The sequence below is a fragment of the Dendrobates tinctorius genome, unplaced genomic scaffold, assembly GCF_039654945.1.
Source record: "Dendrobates tinctorius isolate UK_male_01 unplaced genomic scaffold, ASM3965494v1 ptg000063l, whole genome shotgun sequence".
Taxonomy (NCBI): Eukaryota; Metazoa; Chordata; class Amphibia; order Anura; family Dendrobatidae; genus Dendrobates; species Dendrobates tinctorius.
Genome location: NW_027361731.1, coordinates 10553932 through 10574951, shown reverse-complemented (window position 1 = coordinate 10574951; position 21020 = coordinate 10553932). Strand labels below are relative to the sequence as shown.

At 43.2% G+C, this 21020-nt stretch overlaps 1 protein-coding gene across 4 annotated transcripts in view; it reads left to right on the top strand.

Annotated features, from left to right (window-relative positions):
* Positions 1 to 12438, top strand: part of LOC141094239 (uncharacterized) — a 58366-nt gene extending 45928 nt beyond the window's left edge. For 3 of the 4 annotated variants that reach the window (XM_073580052.1, XM_073580055.1, XM_073580054.1), the window contains exons 2-7: positions 8700 to 8849; positions 8979 to 9158; positions 9242 to 9365; positions 9449 to 9546; positions 9744 to 9834; positions 11193 to 12438. In XM_073580052.1, coding sequence (XP_073436153.1) covers positions 8700 to 8849; positions 8979 to 9158; positions 9242 to 9365; positions 9449 to 9546; positions 9744 to 9834; positions 11193 to 12385 — 1836 coding nt within the window. In that variant the 3' untranslated portion in view covers positions 12386 to 12438. The remainder of the gene's footprint in view (positions 1 to 8699; positions 8850 to 8978; positions 9159 to 9241; positions 9366 to 9448; positions 9547 to 9743; positions 9835 to 11192) is intronic. The other variant, XM_073580053.1, reaches the window with a different exon arrangement.
* Positions 12439 to 21020: the final 8582 nt, after the last annotated feature.

Here is a 21020-nt window from a genome sequence, read left to right as displayed (position 1 = left end):
TAGGACTGTCCCACAAGGGTTGCCGTGACGTGGCGGGATGGCTTCTACATTATTTTGATCAAATTTATGTTAACTAAATACCCTTATTATTACTACTACCTTCATGCAATTTTTGCAATTTATTTTTTACTTTTTTATTTCAGGATATTTGTTTTGTGTTTTGTTTTTGGTTTTCTCTGTGTAAAGGTTATGTGTTCATATGCAATTACATTTTGCATACACATTAATTTACTTTTTCTGCTCAGACCCAGTTTCTCATTTGTTTCGTTGTGCATTCTGTGCATATAAGGGTGTGACTGCCCTGTTTGAGTAGGAAAATCCATCCTGTCTGGCCTATACTATACTGGTGGTTCAGTCCCTATGTCCTTGTTCACATTTACGTCACTTGACAAGTGGAAAGGTTTTAAATACAAGAGTTAGGACTGTCCCACAAGGGTTGCCGTGACATGGCGGGATGGCTTCTACATTATTTTGATCAAAATTAACTAAATACCCTTATTATTATTACTATCTTCATGCAATTTTTGCAATTTATTGTTTACTATTTTATTTCAGGATATTTGTTTTGTTTTTGGTTTTATACGCCGGCTGGTGCCGACCGGAAGTGACATCACCGCGCACTTCCGGTTCGTGTCCTCCTGCGTTTCCAGGATGGAGAGCAAACGCCGGGCACCCGGGGGGGGCAATGACAGCCTGTGTCAGGGCGGCAGGTTCCTCCCTATGGACCAGGAGGAAAGAGGGGCATGAAACGATGAATGCTGCAATGCCCATATAATCGGGCCACAAGCTCCAGGTAAGCGCAGTGTGTCTGTACGGTGCCTGCTGCTGACATGGACGGTGACAAACCCTCGACAGCTGCATATGGGGAGCCCAGCGTTCCCCCTCCTACTGTGAGTAGCAGGACCGGTCCCCTAATTGCCAAACTTTGGTGGCACAGGTCTGAGTAAGCCTTCTCTCTCCTTGCAGGAAGAAAAGGCCTCTGCCCCAAGGAATAAACCCAGCTGCAAGTGTGGTATCTGTGGTGCCAGGCTTCCCTCTGATTATAAAAAGAAGCTATGCCAACCTTGTACGCAGGACATCCTGCGCACCGAACAGCCCTCCCTGTTTGAAAGCATAAAAACTCTCATTAAGCAGGAGGTACAAACCTCAATGGCACCACTTGCCCAGACCCCGGTGACCAAGGGTCCTCTCCCAAAAAAGAGGAAAATGGCACCTACGGAGACCGATTCAGATTCGGGAGAAGTCCATACCTCAGGGTCTGAAGACATTTGGGAAAATGAGGGCGCCACATCCACCTCCAAACCCGACAGAAAAAAATATTACTTCTCTTCTGAGGATATGGAAGAGCTGATCACCATGGTGAGAAATACCATGGGGGTTGAGGAGGAGGAGGTTACGCTTTCAGTTTAGGATGAGATGTTTGGGGGGCTGAAACCCAGAGGTAGGAAAGGTTTTCCAGTACACAAAAATGTCCAAAATCTGATAGTTCTGGAGTGGTCCTCCCCAGAGAAAGGACTTAGTGTACCCTTACTGGAACCACCTGTCGTGGAAGGTGACTGGAGAAAATAGAATTAGACTTACCGGTAATTCGGTTTCTAGGAACCTTCCACGACAGCACTAATTTCTCTCCATATCTAAATACCGTATATGATGATTCTTACACTATTGGCGGTAACTAATCATGCTAGTATGTCCAGAAAAAACACTGGAGGTGGCAGGAAGGGGAGGGTTATTTAACCTCTTTGTGTTTCCTGTCCCCCATTGGGGCGGGGAGACATCCTCCAAGGTGACTGTCGTGGAAGGTTCCTAGAAACTGAATTACCAGTAAGTCTAATTCTATTTTATTATTTAGTGTGTTCCGTCAGCCCTTAACACTTCTAGTATACTGTCTGGTCGTGTTTCTTTACTGGGTCTTGGCTGTCGATCTCTGGTATAGATCGTATTTCGTTTTTCTAAGATCTGTTTCAGATCAGCTGTAATGCTCTCTAGTTACAGGGGATGTATCAGGATTTTCAGGGGGTTGCACATGTTGTTCTTCCAGGTCTTCATGTTGGGTGGATCTGCAGTGCAGTTGATTTATCTCAAGTTGTGATAATAGCTTTCTCTTTATGATATTGAAATGTTGAGTGACTAGTTGTTTCTCAGTCAGTGGACATGCAGATCTTGTATCAATCCAGAGTTTCCTCATACGCTTCATATATCCTCTCTCATTTGTTCTGCTGTTCTAGTAGCATTTCTTCAGATTCAAGTTCTCTTGCCTTGTCCATGAATTGGTTGTTCCAGTAGCCCATTTATCATCAGATTGTCCTGGTTCCTCGACATCTGATGCGGACCTTGTTAATCTGGGCGATGCCCGAGCCAGCATGACTCTCTTTGTTCGTGACACTCTCATGTTTATTGAGGTAGGCACTATAGTGTTAGTAGTCTTGCCCAAGGACCACTACTGGTATATTATGTCCAACAGGGCAGAGCCAGGATATGAACCTCAGTCTCCCACATTGGTGGTTGTGCACTTCTAACAGCTATAACATCCACCATAGTAGGATAAAACAAAACTTCCTTCTCACCCCCACTGGGGGTGGTCTTTGTTGTCCTTTCTCATTCTCGGGTCCTCTACCAGAGGCCTGGGAGTTTGAGGGTTCTGCACAGGATCTTAGTTGTTCCCAGTATTGCACTTTTCTAGATAGAGAGTTCAGATGTTGCTCCTGGGATCTGTTGTAGCCATTCTTCCAACTTAGGGGTCACTGCTCCAAGTGCTCCTATCACCAATGGAATCACTATTGCCTTCACCTTCCACATCTTCTCCAGTTCTCTTTGAGGCCCTGGTATTTCTCCAGCTTCTCATATTCCTTCTTTCTGATGTTGCTGTTTCTTGACACTGCCACATCTATTATCATTGCTGTCTTCTGATCCTTGACTACTATGACAATGTCTGGTTGGTTAGCCAACACCTGCTTATCCGTCTGGATCTTGAAGTCCCACAGGATTTTAGCCCTTTCATTCTCCACCACTTTTGCTGAGGTCTCCCACCTGGACTTAGGTTGGACGTAGGTATGTATATATACAGTACAGATAAAAAGTTTGGACACACCTTCTCATTCAAAGAGTTTTCTTTATTTTTATGACTATGAAAATTGTAGATTATTTCTGAAGGCATCAAAACTATGAATTAATACATGTGGAATTATATAATTAACACAAAAGTGTGAAACAACTGAAAATATGTCTTATATTCTAGGTTCTTCAAAGTAGACACCTTTTGCTTTGATTACTGCTTTGCACACTCTTGGCATTCTCTTGTTGAGCTTCAAGAGGTAGTCACCGGAAATGGTTTTCACTTCACAGGTGAAATGGGGTTGGGACCATCAGTTGTGTTGAGAAGAAGTCTGGTGGATACACAGCTTAGTCCTACTGAATAGACTGTTAGAATGTGTATTATGGCAAGAAAAAAGCAGCTAAGTAAAGAAAAATGAGTGGCCATCATTACTTTAAGAAATGAAGGTCAGTCAGTCCGAAAAATTGGGAAAACTTTGAAAGTGTCCCCAAGTGCAGTGGCAAAAACCATCAAGCCCTACAAAGAAACTGGCTCACATGAGGACCGCCCTAGGAAAGGAAGACCAAGAGTCACCTCTGATGCGGAGGATAAGTTCATCCGAGTCACCAGCCTCAGAAATCACAGGTTACCAGCTGCTCAGATTAGAGACCAGGTCAATGCCACACAGAGTTCTATCAGCAGACACATCTCTACAACAACTGTTAAGAGGAGACTTTGTGCAGCAGGCCTTCATGATAAAATAGCTGCTAGGAAACCACTGCTAAGGACAGGCAACAAGCAGATGAGACTTGATTGGGCTAAAGAACACAAGGAATGGACATTAGACCAGTGGAAATCTGTGCTTTGGTCTGATGAGTCCAAATTTGAGATCTTTGGTTCCAACCACCGTGTCTTTGTGCGACGCAGAAAAAGTGAACGAATGGACTCTACATGCCTGGTTCCCACCGTGAAGCATGGAGGAGGAGGTGTGATGGTGTGGGGGTGCTTTGCTGGTGACACTGTTGGGGATTTATTCAAAATTGAAGGCATACTGAACCAGCATGGCTACCATAGCATCTTGCAGCGGCATGCTATTCCATCCGGTTTGCGTTTAGTTGGACCATCATTTATTTTTCAACAGGACAATGACCCCAAACACACTTCCAGGCTGTGTAAGGGCTATGTGACCAAAAAGAGAGTGATGGGGTGCTACGCCAGATGACCTGGCCTCCACAGTCACTAGACCTGAACCCAATCAAGATGGTTTGGGGTGAGCTGGACCGCAGAGTGAAGGCAAAAGGGCCAACAAGTGCTAAGCATCTCTGGGAACTCCTTCAAGACTGTTGGAAGACCATTTCCGGTGACTACCTCTTGAAGCTCATCAAGAGAATGCCAAGAGTGTGCAAAGCAGTAATCAAAGCAAAAGGTGGCTATTTTCAAGAACCTAGTATACAAGACATATTTTCAGTGGTGTCACACTTTTTTTGTTAATTATATAATTCCACATGTGTTAATTCATTGTTTTGATGCCTTCAGAGTGAATCTACAATTTTCATAGTCATGAAAATAAAGAAAACTCTTTGAATGAGAAGGTGTGTCCAAACTTTTGGTCTGTACTGTATAGACAGAGTTGGATAATGGATGCCTACTGAAGGCTTCAGTAGCAGGGCCTGACTTTGATAGACAATTTGACTGGCAGAGACGACCGAGAAGGATCTCTGGTCGAGTAATAGAAAGTGCCAAGCCCCACGGCTTTAGGCAGAGGGGGGGAATATGTGGTGTGACGGGTGGTTGCGTGGTTAGTGGGAGGTATATGTCACATGGATGGATGCTCCCTGCGATGCAACCCAGAGTATTTTGTCTATAGTGTACATGAGCACTAAAGATGTAATTTAGTGCACTGGGTCCGGGTTGCGAGTAGCTATGAGAGATGGGAGGGTCTGGCTACCCATATTGCCTCACCTTTGGGTGAGGGTGCGGACTGTACACCGTTTTGCCTGAAGATATGTGTATGTTCAGGACCTGTGGTGAGGTCCTGACCATGTGACCAGCTCATGTGATCCATACCTCACCAATGGGTGTGGTTAAAGGGCTATGTAATTGAGGTGTTTAGCACATGTGAGTGAGTCTGTCAGAGTGTGGACAGACTTCCATGTGTCCAGGTGGGACACTACAGAGTGTTCTGTGCTCTAAAGAAGGAGAAGCTTCATGTGTCTGCGGCTGCAGATAGAGGTCTGCTATGGACATTGCCCTGGCTTGTGTGTGCACAGGACCTGAGGGAACCAAGCCCAGCTAAGGACTGTTTTTGTGTTGCTGTAAGACTGTTTGCCTTTTGTTCATGCTTCAATGGTTTATGGAGAAAATAAACCGAATGGACTTGTTTTAACCCTGCGTGTGCCAGTGTTTCCCTCCAAGACATGCAAAGTGAGTAACCCCCGTCAACAGACATTGTGGAACGTTACAATATATATATATATATATATATATATATATATATATATATATATATATATGATATCCTACTATATATATTGTAGTGTGGCTAAGGGTCGCATAGTCGATAGGAGGTATGTGTCACAGAGATGGCTTGTCTCTGTGATGTAGCCTGGAGTGTTTCTCTAGTGCATGAAAGCACTAAGAGGTTTGTTTGTTGCACCTGGGTCTGGGCTGTGGGTAGCTATAAGAGATGGGCGGGTCTGGCTATCCACATACCTCACATCTGGGTGTGGTTACAGCCTATATAATGGAGGCTGTTGTTTGGCACATGGTCTGTGAGTTGGGGGGGGAGAAGACCTCCTGTGTGTGTTTGGCTCCAGACCGAGCCTGAAGTACTGGACCTTATCCCAACCTGCGTGCCCACAGGCTTGGCGGAGGAGAGCCTTGCTATGAAAATTTATACTTTGTTTTGCCTGATCCAAAAGCTGTTTATTTTCTGTTTGTGCTTCTGGGGTCTATGAATTAATAAACCCACATGAACATTTAAAGGAACGTGCTTCCTGTTGTCTTTCCGTCGCACCTGAGCGAGTACAACCCCTACAATATAAGTGTGTGTGTGTATATATATATATATATATATATATATATATATATATATATATATATTATATTTTTATTTATTTTTCCAATTCCAGCTATTGCAGTGGGACCTGTGATTTCTGTCTACACTGTGTAAAGGATTATAGGGTATAATAAAGTTGTTATGGACGTAACTTAACTAACATTGTGCAGTGATTCTGTTTTCCATATAGTGACAGATATTTCTTGTTACTAAAACTGTGATTTTTTTTTTTCACGTTTAACCCTTTTTTTAAACAACTCTTATCAGTGCGATCATACAACATACAAACCTCTGATGGCTCCGGTGATGCCCTGTACTACTGTAGTGCCGTGTATCATCACTGCCTGTCAGTGTAATACTAACGGCCCCATACACATGAGATAAGTGTTGGCTGAACGGTCATTTGGCAGACGGCTATCTCTCCCGACTCCCCCATACACACACAGATTCCAGCTTTCCTGTGGTCTGTATGAGAGAGTCGCCTCCAGACTCCTCTAGCGGAGGATTATCTACAGGAAGAACAAACGGATTATCCTCTGAAATTCAGGATGCCAGATGTTAGGCGCTGGGATTCTCCTATTGCACGGGGTGGATCCCGGGCCTTGTCTCCCTCTGCGCTCTCCCATTCTTCTTCGACCGCAGTGGAGCCTACTCAGCAGAGACGTCAGTCTCAGCGTCATGCTCAGACTCGTGCTGTTCATCTAGTTACTGCTGCGCCTCCAATTACAGGCATAGTAACTAGCAATAGGCGGCAGTGAACAGATGTTCCTGGGTCTAAGTCCAGAAATCACTCCAATGAGCATGCTCGTGAGGCGACCTCTCATTGATGGTCGGTCGTCAGCTGCTTGGGTGACGGGGCAGTTCCGGACTGGCCCACGAGCAAGGTCCTGCCAGACTGGACTTGAACAGGAACATATAAAAGGTCCTCTGGTGTGCGCGTCGGCACGCTAAGATAACAAGTGTTTGGTGTGTTGGTGGAAGCATTACCACCCTGTGTGCACATTTCCTGCTACTTGCTGTTGAGAGTGTGTTTAGACAGGCAGTGTAGGGTGTGAACTCCCGTTTGAGGCTAGCACCTGCACCAGGCGGTGGTGGTGCATGTGCTGACTTGCACAAACCGTGTGACAGGGCAGGCTCAACCACCAGCTTAGTCTTCCTTTGGGGGTTAAGTCATAGGGACCCCAACTAGCATCATTCCTGTTATGTTCCTGTGAAGTCTAACAGGGCATAACCTAGAGTGCTCTCTCTTTGTGTGCTGCTCTGTGGAGTAAGAGTCAGGTACTTAGTGCTCTGTTCACACCGAGTGACATTTAACTCGGTGTGATTATGGTGCTTGCTCGCAGCTACACTCCATCTTTGTTTCCTAGCTGTGGTTCCTCCATCACCGCTTGGTGGACCCCATGTTGTGATCGCATCTTCTCATAATTTATATTTGGTGGGATCCACAAACCCTAACACCAGATACTTCTCTGCCCTGACATCATCTGCCGTGAGGCCCCAAACAGATTATTTAGTTGCCCAACCCCCCAAAATCAGTGCTTTCATGTAACTTTAGTCTAATGTGTATGGGGGCGATATAAGGTAACTTATTGGTCGCTGCCTTTGGCCCGGCCTAATAGACCTTCATACATTGCAGGCCAAACACCATTTAGACATGTAAGTATCGTAGTAACTAGGCCGCCTCATACTATCGAGTACTTGGGAGTGGAGGGCATTCAGCCGGACTCTGTCCCACCTTCTTAGATGCCATGTTTGCTTTTGACAGCAGAAAGTGGTGAAACTGTCAGGGTTTTTGTTGCAGACACACATGTGCTGTCCCTGCGGTGTATATCTATGCTCTGGGGCCCAAAAGAGTTAATTTTAATAAAAAAGGTTCACTTGTTAAAAAATAATAAAATGTGTTTTCTGTTTTTTCCATTTTTTTATTTTTCCAAGAATTGTTGGAGCCAATTTTCATTTGAAACATTTTAATATCTCTTTTTGTTCTGATGTTTTTCTTGTAATATAGGAAAGTCTAAGGCCAGAAATAAACCCCATAAATCACTGTACATGGAGACTTTGGGATCAGATCATTTCTGTCCACGTTATTTGTGCAAACAAAAAAGTTTTTATAAAAGCCTCAAACTTCTGTGTGTGAATCAGACCTGAGATCTAACGTGATAGAAGATTCCAGTGCGGGGAAGACGGGAAACCTTCATATAGACGGCCGGTGGGGATGGAGTCAGTGATGGACTCTGGCCAAATATGTTTCTAGAGCCGTAGTAGGAGATGAAGATGTCGTCCTCATCATGAAGTAGTTATTTCTCCTGTCACGTGTAATGAATATCTCCTGCAGTATTGCTAATGCCGATTCCAGTGTCGGTAAATGAGACGAGAATTAGCGTTATGGAAGATGAGTCTATGAGGAACGTATTCAGCTGCCGACTCCGAGGAGGAAACTGCTTGTTGTCTGTGGCCTAAATATATAGGTTTTATTAGTAGATGTAAAGAAGAAAACTAAACCCTGTAAGATAATAAATCTCCTCATATGTTTCCCTTATTATCTCCAGTAATTGTATTATTACACAGGATTTTTATGATGTTACATCGGCTCATCTTCTCATTCAGATCTCTACAATATCGGATCCTCTCAGTGAAGATCTTCTACATAAGATAATTTTCCTAATTTACCCATCAAGGATGGATATGGACAGAGACAAGATGGCGGAGAGAATATTACACCTCACCCTAGAGATCCTCTTCCGGCTTACTGGAGAGGTGAGAGATCCTGATGACGTCACATTACATCATTCTTATCTATGGGAATAACAGATGGACAGAACTGGAGAGGTGAGGACTCTGGAAATGTCTGTAGTGAGATTTATTAATGTGTCTCTCCATAACCAGGATTACACAGTAGTGAAGAAGACATCTAGTGAGTGCTGTCAGGACCCTGTGTCTGAGGGATGGGGAAGACCCCTGAGCCCAATCACGGGGCCTCCACCTCACCCCCTGATACATGAGGACATCAATGATCAGAAGATCCTAGAACTCACCTACAAGATGATTGAGCTGCTGACTGGAGAGGTGACACTGCTGGGAATGCTGGGACATTATACAGCAACGCTATGAAGGGATCGGGGGGATGACGGTATCATTGTATGTGTCAGGTTCCTATAAGGTGTCAGGATGTCGCGGTCTATTTCTCCATGGAGGAGTGGGAGTATTTAGAAGGACACAAAGATCTGTACAAGGACGTCATGATGGAGGTTCCCCAGCCCCTCACATCTCCAGGTAATAGACAGGACTAAATACACGTGGCCTATCTTTATCTGTATGTAAAGAATGAATTCAGTCCCTGTATGTGTTTCCTCCAGATCTATCCAGTAAGAGGACAACACCAGAGAGATGTCCCCGTCCTCTTCTTCCACAGGACTGTAAACAAGAAGATCCTAGTGTTCCTCAGGATCATCAGGTAGATGGAGAGAAGGTGTCATGAGATCTCCCCTATGATGTGTAGACAGCTGTGAAGGTCTTGTGCTCATTATTGTTTTATCCACCAGTATTATATGTTTTATACTTGTGTAATGAGAGCGGTGGAGATGGCAGGATTAGAGCTGATCATAGATGTGACTTCTCATCTGTCTGTGACTTTTACATTATTTGTTTCAGGGTGAAGATCTGACCCATATTAATACTACAGAGAAATATGTGAGGGGTGATGAGCGGTGTAAAGAGGAGATTCCTACATATGACTACCCAGGTGAGAAGTAACCACTAAATGCAGAGAAGTCACAGATTCTTCTCAGTCACCACTGTGGCTACTTTTTTGGACTTGTAGTCCGGTCGTATCACAATGGTGTGATCACCATTTTGCCTCTAGACCACAACATTCTCCTCCTCCAAAAAATGTTCAAATGACTTTGGGCATTGAAAGCCCTTTTCTATAGAACTTACCACCTGGAGGATCCATCTACCCCCTGGGATTAGAAGATGCTGACCCTTACCAAATTACAGTGTACATAGAATGTGCTGACAAGTTAGAAAATTACTTGAAGAAAAATATTACGATTGGCCTATAAGAGAAAGTGGAGGGTAATGATGCTGTTGGCTTCCTAGATCCCTGAGATCTTATTGGATGAATCTCCCTTCTCTCCCTTCTGTGTTGCTGAATGTGCTCATATGGTCCCTACAAGACCAGGTCCAGTCTTTCTGGCCAAACTTCACTTTTACGATCGACAACATTAAATTTGCAGTGAGGCCAAATGTGAATTTCTGTACAATCCCTCAGTGACCTCCCCCCCATTCTTACATAATTCATATAATAGCGTTGATATTGTTGATAATGCCTATAATTTTGAGGCTTAGAAAAAAAATTACATCCAGCAAAATGACACTGGCGGCACCTGTCCAGTATCATCTATCTCATACTTATAGATGCTACTGCGCAGGCGCCACCATCACCGGTGACATTTTGCTGGATGTAATTTTTTTTCTAAGCCTCACAATAGCCACAATATTATAGGCATTATCAACAATAATATCAACACAATTATATGCATTATGTAACAGTGGGGGGCAGGTCAGTGAGGGATCAGTGACCTGTCATAAGCCAATACAAATGCATATGTAATCAAAGCACCACAAAAAGCCCCGCACACAGCCCCGCCCCTGAGCACACTGCAAGACTCAGAAGTGAGAGCGGATTTTGCTGGATCGCTTTATAGAAACCTTGTTGCTTTTCAACAGCATTTGAGCCACTAATAGTGTGGGAACCTCTGTTTTTCCATTGATAGATGATGGACCTGAGTGGGGACTTGTTTTTTGTGAGATGAGAATTGGTGTTATTTTCGCCTACATAATATTGACTGGTTTCTTGTTATTCAATATTTCGGAGGCAGAATGAACAAAGAGTTGATCACCACGCACTACTGGCTCATCTAATAAGGTGAATTATTTACCAAGACTGTGAACTGTCATTGTCTAGGTAAATGATTACATTTTTTTACATACCTTGCCATTTTTATGGACAGTTTAAGTAGAAATGTTCAAAAATATAAAACTCAAGGATATTTTATTCAAAAATAATATATTTAATAATATATTTTTTTTTTATCTTAGCAGATGACTGTACCAGGAGATCAGAGGGCCAGCTGACATCTTCAATTTTTAAATCTGATGATCTTGAGATCCTACAAGATACAACTGGAGTGATTGCTGTTACTCCAGATATACCATCATCCCTTCACAGCAAAGATCTGTCATCTGACCCTATGGAACAGGTCCCAACTTCTGATTCAGTACCGACTACTAAGGAAAATCAAAGTCACAAAGGAGATATTAAAAAACAAATTGCTCCCAAAGCAAAGAAGTCATTTTCGTGTTCAGAATGTGGGAAATGTTTTACACAGAAATCATATTTTATTACCCACCAGAGAATTCACACAGGGGAGAAGCCATTTTCCTGTTCAGAATGTGGGAAATGTTTTACACAGAAATCATATTTTATTACCCACCAGAGAATTCACACAGGGGAGAAGCCATTTTCCTGTTCAGAATGTGGGAAATGTTTTAAATGGAAAATAAATCTTGTTAGTCACGAAATAACCCACACAGGGGAGAAGCCTTTTTCCTGTTCAGAATGTGGGAAATGTTTTAACCGAAAATCGGTTCTTTATAGCCACCAGAGAACTCACACAGAGGAGAAGCCTTTTTCATGTTCAGAATGTGGGAAATGTTTTAAATGGAAATCGGTTCTTGATACACACAAGAGAACCCACACAGGAGAGAAACCTTTTTCCTGTATACAATGTGGGAAATTTTTTAGACGGAAATCTGTTCTTGATCGCCATCACAGAGCCCACACAGGAGAGAAGCCTTTTTCTTGTTCAGAATGTGGGAAAAGTTTTACACAGAAATCATATTTTGTTATACACCAGAGAACCCACACAGGGGAGAAACCTTTTCCTTGTTCAGAATGTGGGAAATGTTTTAACGGGAAAGTGCATCTTGTTAGACATCAGAGAACTCACACAGGTGAGAAGCCTTTTTCCTGTTCAGAATGTGGGAAATGTTTTAAATGGAAATCGGTTCTTGATCGCCACAAGAGAACTCACACAGGGGAGAAACCTTTCTCTTGTTCAGAATGTGGGAAATGTTTTAATCAGAAAGAGCATCTTGTTAAACATCAGAGCAGTCACACAGGGGAGAAGCCTTTTTCCTGTTTAGAATGTGCGAAATGTTTTAATCGGAAATCGGTTCTTGATCACCACCAAAGAACTCACACAGGGGAGAAGCCTTTTTCATTTTCTTAATGTGGGAAACATTTTACTTGGAAATCAACTGTTAATAAACATCAGAGATGTCACATAGGGGAGAAGCCTTTTTATGTTCAGAATGTTGGAATCATTTTAACCAAAATTGGATCTTCTTAAAGGGGTTGACTCTTGTCAGTCTTCATGTTTGCTTACAAAAGGATTAATTTCAAATGTCAAACTATACCCATAATTCACCCCCTGAAGGTTAGTGAGAAGGTGACTAATAGAAAAAACATATACCCCACAATTCAATATATAGGGTGAGGTGACGTATACACACTCACTCTCCAAGACTTTCGTTTCTACCGGTTTTGTCGTCCTCACCAAAGACGACTCATCAGGACACTTTATTTAATATTGACCTATATTCGTGCGAGACTAGACAAAGAAAAACTAAAATCATATATCATGTTATCCTAAACAGTCATAAAACTAGACATATATAGGCAGATCCCAAACTTCAAACTATATACTTCGTAGGTTTATAAGTCACTCCAGTGGCGGTACATGAGGAATAGAAAGTATATCAAACTGCAGTATAATTATTTTGATCTTTCTCCTATAGGGACTGCCCTAGTTTGGTATTGTAAGAGCTGTCAGTTAGTAGTGCAGACAAATTGTCCTAGACTAAACTCAATTTTCCGACGGCCCAATATATACCACTCAGGGAAAACTTACCTGCTCCAAAGATCATTAGCAGCTTGTAACTAATGGCCATGCTGCAGTCTGTCAGGGAATGAGTGCAATATCATTATAAAGACTAGGGATATGGGCAACCATAATGTCTGGGAGATCTGTGACATTATTTAGTATGAATATGGAAATTATATCTGGAAGTTATGTCTTCCCTGAGCGGTATATACTGTATTTTCACATACTATCTATTCCTCACACTGGAGTGGCTTATAAACTTATGAAGTATATAGTGTGAAGTCTTGGGTCTGCCAATATGTGGCTAGTTTTCTGACTGTTTCGGATAACATGATACATGATTTTAGTTTTTTTTCATCTAGTCTCGCTTGAGTATTATAGGCCAATACTAAATAGTCTCTTGATGAGTTGCCTTTGGTGAGGACGACGAAACCCGTAGAAATGAGAGGCTTGGAGAGTGAGTGTGTATACATCACCTCACCCTATATACTGAGACGTGGGGTATAGGTTTTTACTATTAGTCAGTTTCTAACTAACCTTCAGAGGGTGAATTATGGGTATAGTTTAGTTTTATCCTTTTGTCAGTGAATTTTATAATCAAGGGATCATTTTATATATAATTAGATATATATTTTTTCTCATTGAACTCATTCTTCATGTTTGGCCTCATTAAAATAAAAACACTCATATTCCACCGGCGCGCTGGTTTCACTTCAGCGGTGTCGAGACTTTCTTTCCCGTGGCTTATGTTAAGGTGTCACATCACACGAGCTCTGTGCCCAATCAGCAGCAGCTTCACTGTTCCCGCCTTCGGACGTATTGAATATCATCAGGATGCCAGGGCCGCGGCTGCTCTGACTGCCTCATGATTCTCGATTTGTCTGAAGGTGGGGACAGTGACGCCAGCGCTGATTGGGCACAGGGCTCACGACATAAAAACCTCAAAAGAGACCCAAGAACGCAAGCGCCGACACCGCTGAAACAGTGCCAGCATGGGAGGTTTGTATAAGTACTTTTATTTTAACAGGACCAAACATGAGGAATGAGAAGGGGTTGTCCAACTAGTGGACAACCTTTTTAAACATCAAAAATCACACACAGAAAAATCATTATACGTTGTGAATGAGAGAATGGCTAATGAAATCAATTATTAAATCTTATATGTCAGTTCAGATATGGTGTACCAAGATGGCTCTGTGTCTTAGGCTATGTGCACATGTTGTGGATTTTTAGCGTTTTTGCCGCAAAAACAATTGCACAACACAACCCAATGAATTCAATGGCATTCCGCAATGCTGTGCTAATGCTGCGTATTTTTCCACAGCAGATTCGCTTCGCGGAAAAATACGCAGCATACTTATTGTTTTTGTGGAATCGCGGGGATTCCACACACATAGGAATGCATTGTTCCGCTGACTTTCCTCATGTGGTTATGCCCACCATGCGCAAAGTAAGCGGAAAATGTGCAGATGGTACCCAGGGTCTGGAGGAGAGAAGACTGTCCTCCAGGTCCTGGGTACCATATCCCTGGTAAAAAAAAAGAATTAAAGTAAATAGAGATATTCTCACCTTCCGGTGTCCCCCGCAGCCTTCCCGGTTCTTACCGATGCTCCCGGCAGCTCCTGTTCCCAGTAATGCCTTGCGATGATGTAGCATCTTGCGCGATGCTACGTCATCAGAGGTCATTGTCGCAAGGGATCGCTGGGAATGGGAGCTGCCGGGAGCATCGCGAGGACCGGGATGGCTGCGGGGGACGCCGGAAGGTGAGAATATCATGATTTTTTATTTATTTTTTTAAAATTATTTTTAACATGCTAGAGATCGCTTGGAAACGCTAGCATTCTGCAAGCTAATTACACTTGCAAAACGCTAGTTTTTCATGAGAATTCCGCATGCGTATTTCACGCAGGGAGTTGCGGAATTGCCGCGGAAATCTCCACGGCAATTTTGCACGTGTGCACATAGCCTTTAACCCCTTCACCCCAAGGGTGGTTTGCACGTTCATGACCGGGCCAATTTTTACAATTCTGACCACTGTACCTTTATGAGGTCATAACTCTGGAACGCTTCCATGGATCCCGGTGATTCTGACATTGTTTTCTCGTGACATATCGTACTTCATGTTAGTGATCAAATTTAATTCAAATAGCTTGCGTTTATTTGTGAGAAAAATGGAAATTTGGCGAAAATTTTGAAAATTTCGCAATTTTCCAACTTTGGATTTTTATGCCCTTAAATCACAGAGATATGGCACCCAAAAAACTTGATAACTAACATTTCCCACATGTTTACTTTACATCAGCACAATTTTGGAACCAAAATTTTTTTTTGTTAGGAAGTTATAAGAGTTAAAAGTTGACCAGCGATTTCTCATTTTTACAACACCATTTTATTTTTACGGACCACATCACATTTGAAGCCACTTTGAGGGGTCTATATGATAGAAAATACCCAAAAGTGATACCATTCTAAAAACTGCACCCCTTAAGGTGCTCAAAACCACATTCAAGAAGTTTATTAACCCTTTAGGTGCGTCACAGGAATTTTTTTGAATATTTAAAAAAAAATGAACATCTAACTTTTTTTCACAAAAAAATACTTCAGGTTCAATTTTTTTTATTTTACCAAGGGTAACAGGAGAAATTGGATTGCAAAAGTTATTGTGCAATTTGTCCTGAGTACGCTGATACCTGATATGTGGGGGGGAACGACTGTTTCGGCGCATGGCAGAGCTCAGAATGGAAGGAACGCCGTTTGACTTTTTCAATGCAAAATTGTCTGGAATTCAGATTGGACGCCATGTCACGTTTGGAGAGTCCCTGATGTACCTAATCAGTGGAAACCCCCTACAAGTGACCCCATTTTGGAAACTAGACCCCCCAAGGAACTTATCTAGATATGTGGTGGGAACTTTGAACCCACAAGGGCTTTACAGAAGTTTATAACGTACAGCGGTACAATTAAAAAATCATATTTTTTCCACAAAAATGATCTTTTCACCTCAATTTTTATTTTCCCAAGGGTAACAGGACCCTAAAAGTTATTGTGCAATTTGTCCTGAGTACGCTGATACCCCACATGTGGGGGTAAACCACTATTTGGGTGCATGGCAGAGCTCGAAAGGGAAGCAGCGCCATTTGACGTTTTTGGCTGGAATTGAGATCGGACACCATGTCGCGATTGGAAAACCCCTGATGTACCAAAACAGTGGAAACCCCCCACAAATGACACCATTTTGTAAACTAGACCCCCCAAGGAACTTATCTAGATGTGTGGTGAGCACTTTTAACCCCCCAGTGCTTCACAGAAGTTTATAACGCCCAGGCGTGAAAATAAAAAATTTGTATTTTTTCCACAAACATGATCTTTTAGTCACCATTTTTTTATTTTCCCAAGGGTACCAGGAGAAATTGGACCCCAAAAGTTGTTGTCCAATTTGTCCTGAGTATGCTGATACCCCATATGTGGGAGAAAACTACTGTATGGACACACGTCAGGGCTCGGAAGGGAAGTAGTGACTGTCATGATCCCAGTGCAGGTTTTTGAGCTGCACAATGGGGGTTAATGTCTGGAGCTCTGTGCAGGTTTTGACCTGCACACTTGGGGTTAATGATTGTGGCCTCTTTCTGGTTCTGGGAGAGCTTCATAAACCTCTGGGTAGCTTCAATCCCTGCCAGTTATACTTTTGCCTTTGGCCTAGTGTGCTGACCCCCGTGTGCCTGTATATTGCTATAGCTTGTTTATATGGTTCTGACCCGATTCTGTTTCCCGTTGTGAGTTTGCCTGTTGATTTTGTACTGCGTTATTATCTGTGTATGACTCATTGCCTGTGACCTGACTACTCTCTGCTCGCCCCTCTTGTACCTTGCAACTATCTGTGTATGACTCATTGCCTGTGACCTGACTACTCTCTGCTCGCCCCTCTGGTACCTTGCAGCTATCTCTGTGTGTGACTCATTGGCTACGTCCTGACTATCCTCCCTGTCTATGCCCCTTGGTAACTTTGTCTCGCAGTTACTCTGCTAGGAATTGTCTTGCAGCTCCTAGCTCTGTGGAGTTTAGGCCACGCCTCTAGCAGTCACGTGCTTCAGGCCCTGCAGCTCTGAAGTACGCATCTATTCGGTTGCTGCCCGCTCCACAGGTATCTTTGAGCACGCTTTCGCTTTACCCAGGGCACGCGCACTGGCTCAGTGAGCAAGTTCAGTGCGGTGTCTCTGACAGTGACGTTTTGGAATGCAGACTTTGATGGAATGGTCTGCGGGTGTCATGTTGCCTTTGGAGAGCCCCTAATGTACCTAAACAGTGGAAACCCCCCACAAATGACCCCATTTTGAAAACTAGACCCCATAAGGAACGTATCTAGATGTGTGGTGAGCACTTTGAACCCCCAAGGGCTTCACAGAAGTTTATAATGCCCGGGCATGAAAATAAAAAAATCGTATTTTTTCCACAAACATGATCAATTAGTCCCCAATTTTTTCATTTTCCCAAGGGTACCAGGAGAAATTGGACCCCAAAAGTTGTTGTCCAATTTGTCATGAGTACGTTGACACCCCATATGTGGGAGAAAACTACTGTATGGACACACGTCGGGGCTCGGAAGGGAAGCAGTGACGTTTTGGAATGCAGACTTTGATGGAGTGGTCTGCGGGTGTCATGTGAGTTTGGAGAGCCCCTGATGTACCTAAACTATTGAAACTTCCCACAAGTGACCCCATTTTGGACACTAGACCCCCCACGGAACTTATCTAGATGTGTGGTGAGCACTTTGAACCCCCAAGGGCTTCACAGAAGTTTATAACGCTCGGACGTGAAAATAAAAAAATCATTTTTTTCCACAAAAATGATATTTTTGCCCCCAATTTTTTATTTTCCTAAGGGTAATAGGAGAAATTGGACCCCAAAAATTGTTTTGCAATTTGTCCTGAGTAGGCTGATACCCTACATGTGGGGGTAAAACACTGTTTGGGCGCATGTCAGAGCTTGGAAGGGAAGGAGCACCATTTGACTTTTTCAACTCAGAATTGGCTGGAATTGAGATCAGACGCCATGTTGCATTTGGTGAACCCCTGATGTGCCCAAACAGTGGAAACCCCCAATTCTAACTCCAACCCGAACCCCAACACACCCCTAACCCTAATCTCAGCCCTAGCCCTAACCCTAACCCTAACCCTAGCCCTAATGGAAAAATGGAAATAAATACATTTTTTTTATTTTATTATTTTTCCCTAACAAAGGGGGTGATAACGGGGGGTTTGATTTACTATTTATGGCGGTTTTTATGTTTGGCGGCTGTCACACGCTAAAAGACGCTTTTTATTGTAAAAATAGTTCTTGCATCACCACATATTGAGAGCTATAATTTTTCCGTATTTTGACTCACCGAGTCATGTGAGGTCTTATTTTTTGCGGGACGAGTTGACGTTTTTATTGGTACCATTTTCGGGCACGTGACATCTTTTGATCGCTTTTTATTCCGATTTTTGGGACGCAGAATGAACAAAAACCAGCGTTTCATGAATTTCTTTTGGGGGGGTGCGTTTACACCGTTCCACGTGCGGTAAAATTGATAAAGCGGTTTTATTCTTCGGGTCAGTACGGTTACAGCGATACCTCATTTAGGTCGTTTTTTTAGGTTTTGTCGGTTTTATGGAATGAAAACTATTTTTTATAAAAAATTATTTTTGCATCGCTTTATTCTGCGAGCTATAACTTTTTTATTTTTTCTCTGATGATGCTGTGTGGCGGCTCGTTTTTTGCGGGACAAGATGACGTTTTCAGCAGTACCATGGATATTTATATGCGTCTTTTTGATCGCGCGTTATTACACTTTTTGTTTCGCGGTATGATAATAAATCATTATTTTTTTGCTTCGTTTTTTATTTTTTAAGGAGTTCGCTAAAGGGGTTAACTAATGGGACAGTTTTATAGGGCGGGTCGTTACGGACGCGTCGATACCTAATATGTGTACTTTTATTGTTTTTGTTTTTTTATTTTCAAAAAATGGATTTATTGGGGGAATATTTTTTTTTTTGCAATTTATTTGGCGATTTTTTTTTTAAATTATTTTAACACTTTTTTTTTATTTTTTTTTTACTTTATTAAATAGTCCCAGGTGGGACATCACTGTTCTGTGACAGATCGCTGATCTGTCACATCACAGATCACTGTGACAGATCAGCGATCTGTCACAGGCAGTGCACAAGGCTTCCTCATGCCTGCGCTTTGCAGGCAGTGAGGAAGCCAGCTTCCTGCAGGCCCCCGATGGCCCCTGTCGCCATCTTGGATTCGGGGGCGTGCAGGAGAGGAGCCCCCGGCAGCAGTGCTGCACATTGCGCTGCCGTGGGGGGCTCAGGGAAGCACGGAGGGAGCCCCCTCCCTGCCGATGCTTCCCTTTAACTCCCGGTACACCGCGATCATGTTTGATCGCGGTGTGCAAGGGGTTAACGTGTCGGGGGCGGTCCGTGACCGCCCCTGACACATTGTGCCAGGTGTCAGCTGTGATAATCAGCTGACACCCGGCCGTGATCAGCGGCGCTCACCATGTGGGCGCCGCTGATCGCGCTAGACTTACTATCCCGTCCATGGGCATAGGGGCCCGGGTCCCATGGACGGGATAGTACGTCGGATGTCAGGAAGGGGTTAAGCATTACCCTGGAATTAATGTTTGGAATGTGAAGCTAGTTCTGGACACTGAATATTGGATGCCATATATGGAAGTGAAGTTGAAATGGACATATCATAAACTAACACTGGCTACTCAGAAGATTGTGTGACACCCATTTCCTGTCTCTTTGTTCTGAAATTAAAGTTCCAGTTGTGTGTAATCCTTTGCTGAGAAAGGAGTGTACATCTAATCTCTGTGTTTGATGTCTGTCTTTTAAGCTAGCACTCAGCTTATATTTGGTCAGGTACAAGCAATCACATACTGTAGATCTCGCTTAAAGGGTTCACCCTCATAACCTAAAGTGTGAGAAATGAATCACAGGAAAATCGTATTTTGTTGACCATCAAACATAACCCAGATGGGGAGAACCTATATATATTATTGACAAATTGTACAAAAACATGATACGTGTGGCATGCGTTCAAGGATGGACTAGACTGCGGAGACCTGTGTGTCTTAAACAATGTCTTCCCCCCTCCCACCAATCCAGTAATGAAACACAGCCAGGCCTAGATGGGTTGAAACAGGTCAGTCAGAGTTTATTAATTACTGTGCATAAGCAGAGAAAGGCAATTGCATTTCATAACGGGCTCATAGCCGAAGGTCCTGTCCGCGATCGCCAGTCGAGCAGGCCAATGAGCCGTTACGAACCTTTGCCCTCCTCCACATCTTCCACCATGGAGGATCATGTGTATGACATACACAGGACTTAATTTCCTTAATATCATTAACAAAGGTTATACATATATTTATATATTTTTTTATACATACTGTATATATAATTACTAGCTGAAGAGCCCGGCGCTGCCCGGGCATAGTAACTAACTGTGGTTAGTTATAGCAAATTATAATTATCCTCCATCTCATAGTCCCGTGCCCATATACCCATCAAACATATCCACCATCCCATAGTCCCGTGCCCATATACCCATCATACATATCCTCCATCCCATAGTCCCGTGCCCATATACCCATCATACATATCCTCCATCCCAGAGGCCCGTGCCCGTATACCCATCATACATATCCATGATCTCATAGTCCAGTGCCCATATACCCATCATACATATCCTCCATCCCAGAGGCCCGTGCCCGTATACCCGTCATACATATCCACGATCCCATAGTCCTGTGCCCATATACCCATCATACATATCCTCCATTCCATAGTCGAGTGCCCATATACCCATCACACATACTCCATCCCATAGTCCCATGCCCATATACCCATCACACATCCTCCATCCCATAGTCCCATGCCCATATACCCATCATATATATTCGCCCTCCCATAGTCCGGTGCCCATATATCCA